Consider the following 15,275-nt stretch of genomic DNA (forward strand, 5'->3'; position numbering starts at 1 on the left):
TGTCTTCTACAATTCCCGCTCTCTCTTTCAAAACCGTCCGAACACGTGCCGCCACCAGCCAACATCCACTTACTGTCCAATTTCAAACTCACAGAACCAACTTTTCATCTTCCTCATTTATTCATTCAACTGCCATTTTCTGGAACAACCTTCCTTCATACGTGAAAATTACAGTCTACAGAAGTTCAAGTCCAATGTCAACAAATATCTTCTTTCATCTTCTCAACCTCCAACCCAAGCACGGTACTAAGTACTATAGGTTCTAATACCTCTCGTGTTTGGGGTTTACATAAAAAAAAAAAAAAAAAGGTATACACCACCACTGATGAACCCACTCATAGGAAGCACTCCCAGAAGCTATTTCTTGATAAGTCTTTGAGAGAGTGGTCATCGTGGCCACAGATTCTCAACCTTCTTTAATCTTGAGCCAGATGCATGGTGTAAATGAGACCCCAGGCAATATTTCAGTAATTCATCATATTCATCTATTCTGTCCACACAGTTGAAATGCCTAATAGCTGTTTTGAAAATGTTTTCTTAGACTCCACTGAAAATTCCAGAAATCTCTTAATTATCACACAATTATAAAAAATTCAGGAATTAAGTTAAACTTAATTATATGCACATGTTGAATGACATCTGTCACATACAATTATTGATAGCGAGTTGGCTTTACTGATGTGTGCTTTCCTCCAACTGGTAACCCTCTCTGGCTTCGGGACATTGCAGAATCATCTTGAATCAAATTGTTGATGCATGCACTTACAATTTATGTAGCAGCCACTCCTGTTATTGACAGGCTGATGTCCAAATCTATGCATTCATTGCAGCAGTGAGCTTTTTTATTTGCATTTTGCTCACTGAAAAATCTAAAGGGAGCTTTAATTCCAAAAATTAATTAAAAATATGTTTTTAATAAAAAATAAATAAAATTTTCATAGTTACGAGATATCATAGTTAAAAGATTGAAAATAAAAGTGGCATAAAAAAAGTGAAAATTTTTGAAATGTTTTTTGCTGATTTTTAGAGGAAGTCAACCCTTCATAACTGGTGATGGGTTAATGTGCTTGTGCAACTTTGAAATTGCAGTTTCTCTAAACACTTGTCTTTGTAAACCTCTGACATTTCTCTCACAGTTTCTGTGGCACTCATATCACATTGAACACGACAGCAAATAACAAAACATTGCTTGGTCTACAAATCTTCCATTATGCAGCTAACAAAATGGTCACATTAACAGCACAAATTAAGGTCACTCTGCAACAACATGTCAGAACTTGCAACTGTCAGTGTATATTTGTATATACACTCCCCTGCCATTTACCAGCAATTGTACAGTGGTGCTGCCATTTCACAAATTAAATGATCAGCCTGTATACATAGTAAATATATACCAATAGCAAAGTTTTGTAGCAGCTGTTGCTATCATCAGCATTAAAAAGTTCAAAATATTATTTCTTTATAAAAAAAAAAAAAAAAAAAAGCCAAATAAGCTTTGCTTGCTTGCATTACTTTGCAAATGTATAATATAAAATAAATGATCTAGAAGCTTCATGCCCATAAAACTTAATACAAATTAAAATAACAGTACTTTCATCTAGTTTTTTAATGGCCTAAGATAACTAAGATTTTTTTTAAGTAATAAACAAGTTTTTCCTGATAAATCATTGATTAGGATCCACTTTGTGGTCCTGGAGTAATTTACATGAACACAGGTAGCCACATTGTAAGATAAAGCCTGCAATTTGCCATAAAAACAAACACACAACACATTGCTTACTGTTGCACAGTTATACCAGATGTAATCAAACAGTTACAGCGAAGATGTAAACTCCTTTGGTTCCGGTAGCCATAGAGAATATAAAGAGAAATTTATTTACTTTATTAGTTTTTGTGCAGAAGAAAAAAAAAAAAAAACACCAGAAAAACACCAAAAAAAAAAAAAAACACCAAAAAACACAGTGGTTATTCTGGTGCCTACTGATGAGTTTAAGGTTGCTAAATGGAGTGTATATTCTTATATGATTGCTCTATAGCACATGATTACTTATACCTGCATTCAGTTTTAATTCAATTTAGAGGTTCTAATGAATGCTTACTATTTCTATATAGTTGACTTGTCTCTAACCAGTATTTCATATATATTTATTACCAAAACACTTTTAATCTTGAGTTTATATTTGTTTTTAAAATAATTTTAGTATATAATACAATTACCTCATCAAGTTCTTTTATTTTTACTCTAGCCTTCTCCAGTTCTTGAAGGGTTATCCTTTCTTGATGACGAAGAGCTTTCAATTCACTTGCAATAATAAATTTATCTTCTTTTTCCTGGGCATGACTAACTTGTCCCTGAATTAGTTTATTAGCCAGAAAGGAACTTTCCTAGAATCAGATATTGTCAAAAACAATAGTATTGTATTATTACCCTTCAAAGGGAGGGAGGGAGAGAGAGAGAGAGAGAGAGAGAGAGAGAGAGAGAGAGAGAGAGAGAGAGAGAGAGAGAGAGATCTCGTAATTGTTTCTTATTTCACTGTAAAATGGATTTCCATTTCATAACTTTACACACAATTTACATCAAGTTATCATGTTTGACTTTGGACGTAAACAAAACAAATTTATTTGATAGCTTTATGAAACTGTAAAGCTTGAGTGATTTAGATATTTATGTGATTTAGTATAGTAAAATATATTACAATATCTTGCATAGGTGTACTATATTAAAATAATCAGCTATAATGTAATGTTCAAGTAAAAAAAGAAGAACAGTTGAAAATTTGGCTATCTAAAATATGTTACATAATATTAGAAACCAAGGTAAACATTTATTCTTCGATATATGAACCATAAGAGTGTGTGTGTGTGTGTGTGTGTGTGTGTGTGTGTGTGTGTGTGTGTGTGTGTGCGCGCGCGCATATATATATACACACATATATATATATATATATATATATATATGATGGCCTCTGTGGCCAAGTTATCATCGGCGGCACACATTCTTCTAGTACACTGGGGTTAGCCCCTGACTGCTGAATACTGTTGATCTGCCACCCTGCACTAGACCAGTGTTAGGGCCAGTGCAACACAGTAAGCCTCATAAGCAGGGCATAGGTGTGCCAACATCTTGCTGCATCAAAATTCAAAATTTTTATTATAATAATATTTGATAAAAGTATCTCAGTTAAAGTCAGTAACTACTGACTTTAATCTCAATATACAAACATAAACTATTATTGAATTGTATAGTGAAATTGCACCCTATTCACAGTTTAGTAGTGTGCATGATTGCGAGGATATTAAAATGATGGCTTTTATTTCAAAATATATAGAAGCGGTACAGCAGAAACTACAGTCAGGGAGCTGGCTCAAGCCCCCAGCACAGCAATTTGAGGACACAACAAGGGAGCACTTGCCTGGTTGCATATTTTAATATTGGTTCATTTTTGATTTGATTACAGTCGAACCTCTATTTAACGAATTTCTTTATAGTGAATTTTTTTTTGAATTCCTTTAGGTAATTACATTTAAAATAGTTTCCGTAGAACGAAGAAAATTTCCATACAACGAATGGATTATGAGTGCCTTAACTATGTATGCATTGTTTCCACCTCTGGCCTTTAGGCAATTAGAAAGCATGAATTAAGGGTTAAAGGGATTGCTGTTCCTGAATGTAAGCGGTGCTCGTAAAATCTATGCAGCCACCTATCATACATACCTAGAAGCAGCACTAATCATCTGTTTTCTAGAGCCAGTCAGAAGATTAAGGTGTATTCCCAACGAGGATAATAGCCTCTGATCAACCTGTGTTCTTTGTTTATAATAAAAATTTTATTAAAGGAAATACTGCATTATCATTGTATGTGATACATATTTCCAGAAATTGTTGTGATTTTGTGGGAGGAAAAAAAAAAAAAATTTCGGAATTTATAATAACTTATGGAAAAACTATCAGGGAGGAACAGTGTTGTTACAAATTTCAAAAATAACAGAGAAACCCCAATTACAAATTTCTATAAAGTACGGCCAGTTTTGTGACGTCACACTTCTGAGCTTTTGGGTTTTTCCTTCAGTGCTATCTAATCCTGCAGGGCTAGCCAGTTGGCGAGTATTTCTCTTGAACCGCACACATGCTTGATTGTGAATTTAGTTTCAGGTTAAAAGAAACAAAAGTGTAATTAAAATTTTTTTATTCAGTTGTTTTGTCTCCACATTAAAAAGTAAGTTTTAATAAATTGTTATAAACAAACCTTTCTTTTATGTACTTCATTTCTTTTAGTTGAATTGTAACCATATATTTTATTTTTATAGGTTATAAAAATATATGCAATTATTAGTTATTTAAAATGTCTTAGAATGCGATTTTTTTCTCATTTCTAAAATGACTTTTAGACACAGTAATTGAATTGGGAGAGTGCAGTTGTCCTTGTATATTTTTTTGAGCAGAGCATTTTCCTTGTTAAAATACTTTTTTTATATTGCAAAAATACAGTTTGTGAACAAATTCCTATTTAAAATAATGTATTATCGAGTTTGTCTTTTTCTAATCATACACGCCAGTTGCATAGCTCGACAATGAACAAGGTTTTCGAATGCTGTATATACGGTTTTAATATAAACAAAAAAAGTGACCATTATCTCATTTTTTAAAATTTGTACCTGTAAATTGTAATTATTTTCTAAAATATTACAATACTGTATGTGCAATAAAACATGTGTAATATACTAAATTACTAAAAAAAAATTTAGAATTCCCCTTGTTAATTTTTTCCAATTCAAGCACTAAGTATATCATGTAAAATAGTAAATGGTAGTTAATAAAATATCTCTGTGTTTATATACTAAAATTTATTTCAATTTGTGCATATGCCTCAAAGAAACAATTTTTAAAAATGCTGTTCTAGTCTACATGTCTACAATAAATGACATTATTTAGCTGTGCTCCAAATTTAATTTTAAAAAATCTTTAAAATTTATAAATAATAGGTAAGAATCTCTTAGTGCAAGAAATAAACAAAACTTGGAATGCATCAGATTACGATGCATACCCTCAAAATGACTTGTTGAGGAGGCCTCCATCCTGAAATGGATTGCCAATGGTTGCAGATTTATTTAATTTATATATATATATATATATATATTATGTGAGGTAAAAATTAGGCAAAAGTAATAAAAATAAATAGATATGGCTATGTAGCTATCATTAGAGGCAGCAAATGCACATCCTCCACATGATGCCTAATTATATCTGATAATTAAAATAAATATGATATTTAAAATAATAGAAAGGAAAGAAATAGATGGCGGCACAGGCGCTGCTTATTTAGCATATCAACCCACTACTGCCACTAATTTATATTATGTGAGGTAAAAATTAGGCAAAAGTAATAAAAATAAATAGATATGGCTATGTAGCTATCATTAGAGGCAGCAAATGCACATCCTCCACATGATGCCTAATTATATCTGATAATTAAAATAAATATGATATTTAAAATAATAGAAAGGAAAGAAATAGATGGCGGCACATTATTTTAATTATCAGATATATATATATGTGTGTGTGTGTGTGTGTGCGTGATGTTTTATAGCAATTAATATTGAAAACAATACTAAGATAGATTTATAGAAACTGCAAGGGATATGCAAGGTTAGTAAAAAAAAAAAAAAAAAGAAAATTTTTTTTAATTAATTTTGGAGCACAGCTAAATAAAACGTTTATTGTAGACATGTAGACTAGAACAGCATTTTTAAAAATTGTTTCATTGAGGCATATGCACTTTTTTTTTTTTTTAAACTAACTTTGCATTATCCCTTGCATTTTCTATAAATCTATCTTGGTATTGTCTTCAATATTAATTTCATATTCATAATAATTACACACACAATACACCAACCAATGTTATAAATAGTGTTATGTTTATTAAAATAATGTTGTAAATAAAATTCCAATAAAAACTGTTAAAAACTGACTGTACAATATAATATGAATTTAAACTGCAAAGAATTATTTACGATAAAACAATGCAGATGAAACACAGAATGATAAAAGTGCTAAAATACCATAGCTTTCAGAGGCATCCGCCTCCTTTTTCCAACAGTGAGGCTTATCGTACGGCACATCCTTAAATATCAGCAGGCTCACAGTTCTCAGCACGTGATTCCACAGGAGCGTGGGCAGTGCTCTCACCATGTGCACTGGAACCAGAAATGGCTCGGGAGCATGCCAGGTGAAACTGCTCATCCCGTCCAAGAACCACTACCTCAAAGAGGGGATGAATGCAGATTCCCCTGTCTCTATTAATGGTATTGCTCTCAGAGGAACAAATCCGCAAGCTCTCGAGCCACTTGCGGTCCCAAAATCTATATGTCCGGTCGACGACGCTTCGTCTGGGGAGATTTAATGGTACTCCTCCCAAAAATGTTCTGTCACAGCAGATCTTCCATAATCTGCAGTCTTTAACGCGTTCATATGCTCCCCCAGACAATCTTTGAACCGCCGTTCAACCGCTGTTATTATCGACCGGACACAGATTTTGGAACCGCAAGTGGCTCGAGAGCTTGCGGATTTGTTCCTCTGAGAGCAATACCATTAATAGACAGGGGAATCCGCATTCATCCCCTCTTCGAGGCAGTGGTTCTTGGACGGGATGAGCGATTCCGCCTGGCACGCTCCCGAGCCATTTCCGGTTCCAGTGCACATGGTGAGAGCGCTGCCCATGCTCCTGTGGAACCATGTGCTCAGAACCATGAGCCTGCTGATATTTAAGGATGTGCCATACGATAAGCCTCACTGTTAAAAAAGGAGGCGGATGCCTCTGAAAGCTATGGTATTTTACTGCTTTTATCATTCTGTGTTTCATCTACATTGTTTTATTGTAAATAATTCTTTGCCGTTTAAATTCATATTAAATTCATATCAGTTTTTATTGGAATTTTATTTTATTTTATTTACAACACTATTTTAATAAACATAACACTTTATAACATCGGTTGGTGTATTCTGTAATTAAAATGAATATGAATATTCCCAACCCCAGAGGCCTATCTGAAGATTCAATATTAATTGCTATATACAAAATATTATATACACATTATGGTCGTAATGCATCATTAATGCAATCCTGTTGCAAGTGCATTGGCACATAAGTAATTGTTATAGTTTGTTACAATGTATTAACTTTCTTTCTATATTAGTCATTATATAAATATATATACAGGCAGTTCTCACTTTACAAGTTTTCGCTTTATGAGTTCCCGGGTTTACGAGGTTTTTTTTTCCAAAGTATCTAGTATCAACAAAATTGAAAATATGAAGATTAATTGCAAAAAATGAAATGTTAAACATTCATAAATACCGCATTTCAAACCACACGTGTAATACCGTAAATCTGGGTAATCAGTGTACCCAGATTTACGGTATTAATCCATTCCAGAGACACCATCGTATCATGAAAATATCGTAACGTGAACCCAATAACACATTGTTTTTTGGTAATTCGTTCCATGACCTCCGAAGTCGAAATTTTTGCTATATCACTCTCTAAAAGGTTGTTTTTATAGTGTAAATTGTATTAGTTACTAAATCAAATCACTAAAATGCACTACATTTCATCGTTATCATATGTTATAAGAACCAATTTTGAACCACTTTGTGATATTTTTCTAAAGCATGTTTCTGGAGGTTTTTCTAAAGCATGCTTCTCAACCATAAAACAATAAAAACAATTTGCACTTTCTGGTTTATTGGGCTTTTCTGTTACTGCAAGCAATTATAAATGGGTAGTAAACTCGATATTATTGCATTTGCGAAAATACCAGTAGCTGGGATTGCGTATTTTTTTGAGTTATTGTGGTGAAATGTGTTTCCCCTTTACTGAAATCTTCAATTGTATGAAAATCATAAATAAATTTCATTCCTATTTTTAAGCTTCGTAAACTTGTTACTCCACACAAATCATGTTAGTTGCATTTGTGCATTCCGTTAAAAAATGCTTATGCATGCTATTGAAATTTATAAAGAAAAGAGAAGATTATCTTGGAAATAAACACCTCTTGAAGCATTTCTGAAGAAGACAACTCCTTGTGCAACAAACCAACAAGTGCCGAGCCAATAGTGAGTGATCAATGAGCGTGCATTTTGTCGATGTGATGATGATGATGAAGAATAAACATTCTTTAACATATGTAAGTCATAAATAATTTCCCTATTATTATAATTTGCTTAATTTTACAGGCTACATTTTAATTTCTTCGGATAAATTAATCATTGTTTAAACAAACTAATTAGCTAACTAATTTCATTGTTGATAATGTAACCCCTGTTATTTTTAACCTTAAATCTATGGGAAATATATTCCCGCTTTACGAGCATGCGCTAGGAAAGAATTGACTCGTAAAGCTACTACTCAAGAACTACATGTGCAGGTATATACAGGGTGATTCACTACCAGTGCGACAAACTTACAGAAGGTGTAGGGGGCACAAAGACGAATCGGAATCACATAGCATTGCAGGGTCCAAAATGCCTTTGTCATGCGGTAGAGGACGTTGAACGGGAGGTCGCGTGAACAGCGATCCCGCTGGAAGTCAGCATTTGCAAACTGGTTCTCGAGGCAGTGGGATGGACGAGTATTCAAACGTTGAACTGGCCGACATACACCTCGCACATGGAGCTGCAGACTGTAATGGGCGCGCCGCACTGCGCTTGTACCAGGAACGTTTCCCGCACAGGCGTGCTCCTCATCATATGATTTTCGCACATGTGCACAGAAGGTTACTTGAGATTGGTTGTTTCACGAGAGGTAGCATGAATCGAGAGCGAACGACGAGGGCGCCAGACAATGAGGAGAATGTCCTACGTCTTGCAGAAGGCAATCTGAGTACAAGTACTCGAGCGATAGGCCAACGATTGGGTATTTCCCAATCCACTGTATGGAGGATACTGTCAACAAACCAAATGAGTTCATATCATCTGCGACGCATCCAATCTTTGGAGCCTGCAGATTATCCACTCCGGAGGACTTTTGCTACTTGGTTTCTTCAACAGAAACGGTTCGCAAATGCTGACTTCCAGCGGGATCGCTGTTCACGTGACCTCCCGTTCAACGTCCTCTACCGCATGACGAAGGCATTTCGGATCCTGCAATGCTATGTGATTCCGATTCGTCTTTGTGCCCCCTACACCTCCTGCAAGTTTGTCGCACTGGTAGTGAATCACCCTGTATATACACACAGAGTGTCTCAAAAATATTGGTACAAATGTTTAGGAGAGGTAGGTAACATCTAAAGGAATATGAATCTAATAGGAACCCATAACCGGAAACGTCACTGTAAGTTGGTACACGGTGCTGTTTATCAGTTCGCAAGAGGGAAAATTTCTGGTTTACTCATTCAAGCAGTAGTCGCCGCACAAAGAGCACGCATCAATATATGAATTGTGAGCTGGCAGACATGCACCTAGTGTATGGATTAGCAGAGGGCCCACACAGTGTGCACCCCCATGCGGCACAACATCGCTTTGCAATAAATGTGTGGGCAGGTATAGTCGGTGACTTCTTAGTCGGCCCATACCTGTTACCATCCCGCGTGAACTCCGCTAAATATTGGATCTTTCTTGAGCAAGTTCTACCAGGGTTACTTGACGATGTTCCTCTGCTAATACTTTCCTGTGATGTTTCCAGTTATGGGTTCCTATGCGATTCACATTCCTTTAGATGTTACCTACCTCCCCTAAACGTTTGTACCAATATTTTTGAGACACCCTATATATATATATATATATATATATATATGCACTGCATGTATACAAGAATCTCAATAATACAACTGTAAAATTTTATGCATAAAATTCAAGTATGATTTTCTACTTACTTCTTCAAGGGTTTCTATCCTCTGTTTAAGTAACTTGTTCTCATTTCGCAACCTCTATAAAACCAAGAAACTATTTTAGAGATTTAAGTAGTGGCAGAAAATTTTAATGTACTGCTGTTTTGTACAATAATGAAGAGACTGTCAGCAATATAAATTCGGGAAAAAAAAAATCCCTTTTTTTTTCCCAACAGATTTTAACTGGAATATTAACAATTACACTCATATTTTAAAAACATTTGCCTTCCTTTTCTTCCATCTTATACTGCTTTCTGGGTAACTATTTTCATTGTTACCCAGAAATGTTCCAATGTATCTTAGTTTAATGCAAGCCTGTTGTAAAAACCTGTCAAGAGCTAATAGGATTGGTTTGTTTTGGTTTTAATGGCACATCAGCAACTAGGGCTAAAACTAATAGGAAAGATATGAGCAGATATCAGATAGAATACTTCTAGTTGTCAACAAAGGTAACACAACACAGACATACCATTTCATATTATATAAAAGGCCCAAATAAGACTACTGTACAACACTTTGTACAGTAGTCTTATTGTACAAAGTATTAAGTATAATATAACAGTATAATAATATATAATTATTATATTATATATTATTTGTAAAATAATAAGAGAAGTTTACCTCAATATAATACGTAGAACACTTCTGTACGAAAAAAATTGCAACTCTTACATTACAATAAAAAATAATTAAAATTCAATTGAACACAATTAAAAATTAAATTAAAAGAAATTTAATGAAAAAATTGCAAAAAACGATTTTCCTTCCTGAAGATGACAGCACTTTTCGACCGTATGTCGCGATCACAGGAACGAAAATTACCGAATAGGGGTGAGCATGACACTTAAATAGGGATTATTTCTCTTCATGCATGCGCATAAAAGCCGACGAATCAGAGATTAAAAATGGCCGACGAACATTAACAGAATTCTCATGTAATTTAATTTCTACTGTTTCTGCAATTGATAGTCGCATATAATTACTTTGGACACTAAGTATTTTTGCCTCGTTAAATAAAAAAGTGTTTTTCGTTAATGGCAAGAAAGGCTAATTCTGACGCTGCCGAACGAGAAGCATGAACTGAGGCCACGTTGATTTACACAAAAATTCAGAGGAAAACACATAGAACGCTTAGAACCTTGGTATGATGAGTTGCAATCCTTACAAGAAATGTTGTTTTTTTCAGTATAGCGTGTAGTTTCCATATTGGCCTGGCCACAATATTAAATTCAGCATCTTTAAAGAATCTGTTAAGCTGTTTGTGCCACTGTTCAACATATGGGACAGAAATAAAGTATTTTTTAATATTACGATTGTTGGTTGATGTAGTAATTTTTATCCTATCCCTAGCTTGTACCCTAATTCGGTTTATTGTAGCAATGGGATAACTCCTGTTTCAGAATCTGCGGGTTAATATTTGTATTTCTGAGCCCAAAGCAGATTCCGTCGTTGAATATTTATAGGCATTTAGAAATTGATTAAAGATAATAGATCTCTTGTAGGAGAACAAGTGATATCTGTTATAATGCAGAAGCATACTGGTGTTTGTAGGTTTTCGATAGATGTTAAATTGGATTTTATTCGAGTCCCAAGTAAACGTGAAATTTAGAAAATTTGACTTTGTATCCATACCCTCCCTTTCCAATGTAAATTTGAGTCTAGAGTGAATATTATTATATGAATGTAAAATTTCTTGGATAGTACTACTATCAGTAATAACTAGAATACCGTCTAAATACCTCTCATAGTATGTGATACGGGGTAGAAAAGGTGTCAAATGTATATGCTCAATCATTGAGAGATAGATCTCCGATATTAAGCCGCTCAACTCAATCCCATAGGAAACTAAAAATTTGCTTGTATACTTTGTCTCGAAAGGTGATATAGTTGGCCTCAACTAAGAGTTTAATTAAGTGAAAATTTTCTTTAACAGGAAGCTTAGTATAATTAATCGGTATAGAGTTATTATTTAACATATCCCAAATAATATCCAATGTATATTCAAAGTTTACATTCGTATATAACGAGGTAACATCTAGTGAGAATAAATTATCATTATCACCAAGTCTGCAGTCCTTAAGGTTATTAAATAGTGTATCATAGTTCTTAATCCCAAATTGTATCGCCTATCTAAAGAGTTTTATAATGCTATATACATGTGTGGCCAAGGATGAAAATGTTGAGTTTCTGTAGGAAACAATAGGCCGAATAGGAAATCTGGTCTTGTGTAATTTTACCTGACCGAAAAGTGCAGAAATATTGTATGTTCTGGCCTTCAATTCCTTTAACTGAGCCATAGTAATGTAGTCATTTTTTCGATACATGGTTAATGTTTTATTGTACTGATTGACCAAATTGGTAAATAGTATTGGGTCTACTTCAAGATAAGTGGAGGAATCTGAAACACCGAATCTAACTTATTAATATAATCATGTTTATTGAGTATTACAACTGTATCTCCTTTATCTGCCTTCTGTATAATAATGTCTTTATTTTCCCAAAGTTCACGTAAAGCTGAACTGTCACGTGTATTCAATTTAGGAAGTCGCATTTCTTTTATGTTATTCACCACTTGGTTAACTTGTTGAATAAATAAAATCTTTTTGTGGAACATTACAAAGTCCAAATTCAATATCGATTATGCACTGTTTTTCAGGTAGTTTTCTAGGTGGTAAATTATAATTTAATCCTTTGGATAAAAGTGAAATCTGGTCCTGCGATTGTGTATATGAGGAAATATTGGTAACCTGTTGATATGTCAGTTCGTTCAATGTAGGGCAAGGGGGTGTTCACAAACTAGCTGACGTATTCTGTGGTAGCACATTGTGTGTATGCGGGGGGGTGGGGGGGAGGATTGTCACCCAACTCCTTTTGTGCTTGTTCGCAAGCCCACGACAATGTGTTAGGATTCACGTGAATGTTAATCTAATTTAATTAGGTTATTAACCTAATCTAATGTAATCCATATGTCAAGTTAGGCATGAGTTAACCTAAACAGGCTTATCTATGTTTTCCTTAGTTCATAATTGATTTAAGCAATATATTAAAATAATGCCATTTCACAACAAATATGACAATACATTAATTCTGAGACTATGTCACAGAAGTAGTCAATCTTATTAGGTTACAGAGTTCACTTGGTATAAAAACCTGTCAAGAGCTAATAGGATTGGTTTGTTTGGGTTTTAATGGCACATCAGCAACTAGGGCTAAAACTAATAGGAAAGATACGAGCAGATATCAGATAAAATACTTCTAGTTGTCAACAAAAGTAACCAACACAGACATGCTCCTACAAGTGAGACACAACAACGATTTGCTGTTTAATTCAAAACATGACAAGTAAATGAGTAACTGTTATATTCACTGAATTGCTTCCACAAATTTTTAACTCTCACATTGCATCTACATTCACACATGAGGAATTATTAAGGTTTGAAAATGGCAGGTTATCAAATTGTACCATGATACTTAATGATTTCGTAATAACTGAGAGCAAAGTAGAGGAGAAATTGTTGAAGTTAAAGATAAGAAAAGCACCTGGGGTGGATGGAATCTATCCAGTTATATTAAAGGAAGCGGCAAAGCAACTAAGCAAACCCTTAGCCATAAGTATGAGAGCATCCTTGGACTCAGGGGAGGTTCCCACGGACTGGAGATGTGCAAATGTATCCCAAATTCACAAAGGGGGATCGAATGAGTAATTACAGACCAGTTAGTTTAACTTCTGTTCCGGGTAAAATAATGGCGTCACTGGTTAAAGATGCATTGCAGGATCACCTAGACAAGACTGCAGCAATAATTCAGACACAGCATGGGTTTGTTAAGGGAAAGTCTTGTGTGACAAATTTGATAGGATATTATGATGTGGTTACAAAAGAACTGGATGCAAAAAATAATTTGGATTTCAGGAAAGCTTTTGACACCGTTGCGCATGGAAGACTATTGTACAAATTGGAGCAGAATGGTATTAAGGGTAAGTTGTTACAATGGATAAAAGGATGGTGAAGTGGGAGAAGACAGAGGGTAGTAATCAATGGGTGCTGCTCTTCATGGACTAATGTTGTTAGTGGAGTCCCACAGGGTTCGGTGTTGGGTCCACTGTTTTGCATATTAATCAATGATATTGATGAAGGTATATCAGGCTTAATGTCAAAGTTTGCAGATGATACAAAGGTCGGCAGGGTTGTTAATGGCAGTAATGGCAGTGTGCTACTGCAACAGGATCTAGATAATTTGGGCAGATGGGCTAAGAAGTGGCAACTGAAGTTTAACCTTGACAAATGCAAAGTACTGCATATGGGTAGAAGTAACTCCAGAGAAACGTACCAACTGTGTGGTACTACACTTAAGGTGGTAGAAAATGAAAAAGACCTGGAAGTAATTGTGTAGTCAGATATGAAGTTTTCTGAGCAATGCAGACAGGCTGCCAGGGCAGGTCATGGGGTTTTGTCAATGATATATAGGAATTTTGCTAGCAGGGAAAAGGAGGTGATTGTCCCTCTGTATAAGGCAATGGTCAGGCCACGCCTTGAGTACTGCATACAGGTCTGGAGGCCTCATTTTAGGAAGGATGTAGATTTACTTGAGCATGTACAGAGAAGGGCAACAAGATTGGTGAGGGAATGAAGAGATCCTCTTACCAAGAGAGGCTTAAGTTCTGCAAATTGCAGTGGCTGGAGACTAGGCACCTGCACGGTGATCTGATTGAGGTGTATAAGGCCTTGAATGGGTTGAGCACGCTGAATTCTGATGGGATTCTTCCACTTGTTCAGATTACGAACCTAAGGGGGCATAAATTCAAATTAAGAAAGGGCAGATGTAGAATAGATGTGCGGAAATTTGCCTTTAGCCAGCGGGTTTTTTTTTTTTTTTTTTGATTTGGTAGTTGTTGGCGCATCGGCTTCTGTGGCCATATTGCACCTCCCAAGGTTTTTTGCAGTACTTTGATCCAAGCCCGAGGTGGGAATCGAACCCGCGACCTTTGGGTTGCCGGGCAGGTACTTTACCCACTCGGCTAGCCCGGTCGGCTTAGCCAGCGGGTGGTTAATTGATGGAACAAACTTCCATCTGTTGTTGTGGAAGTTGATAGGTTGAATAAATTTAAGGAGGAACTGGACAGGCATTTGGAGGGAATGGTGTGATTATTATATATTTTTTTTTTTTTTGGCTGATGCTGCATAAGCTCATACACTTGCTTTCTTGCATCACATGCCACTACTACTGCTACTACATAGCCCCATAATCTATTATGATATGATAATTTACAATAGGTTGTTGATTTGTTAGTGTAATTAAGTACAAAAGTAGAAAACACAAAATATGACTCGAGAAGGGCACACATTAATGCAACAGCATAAAGTATGAGATGTTTCAAGATTTGAGTGAAG

The 15,275-nt window shown here is 35.1% G+C and overlaps 1 protein-coding gene across 2 annotated transcripts in view; it reads right to left on the minus strand.

Moving 5' to 3' along the window:
- Window positions 1–15,275, minus strand: part of LOC150089523 (ecotropic viral integration site 5 ortholog-like) — a 338,392-nt gene that overhangs the window by 68,506 nt on the left and 254,611 nt on the right. For both annotated transcript variants that reach the window (XM_090368641.1, XM_090368642.1), the window contains 2 exons: window positions 9,871–9,924; window positions 2,218–2,385 (listed from right to left, as the gene is read on the minus strand). In XM_090368641.1, coding sequence (XP_090224767.1) covers window positions 2,218–2,385; window positions 9,871–9,924 — 222 coding nt within the window. The remainder of the gene's footprint in view (window positions 1–2,217; window positions 2,386–9,870; window positions 9,925–15,275) is intronic.

This window comes from Mastigoproctus giganteus, chromosome 2 (assembly GCF_048544385.1).
Source record: "Mastigoproctus giganteus isolate SK-2022 chromosome 2, ASM4854438v1, whole genome shotgun sequence".
NCBI classification, from domain to species: Eukaryota; Metazoa; Arthropoda; class Arachnida; order Uropygi; family Thelyphonidae; genus Mastigoproctus; species Mastigoproctus giganteus.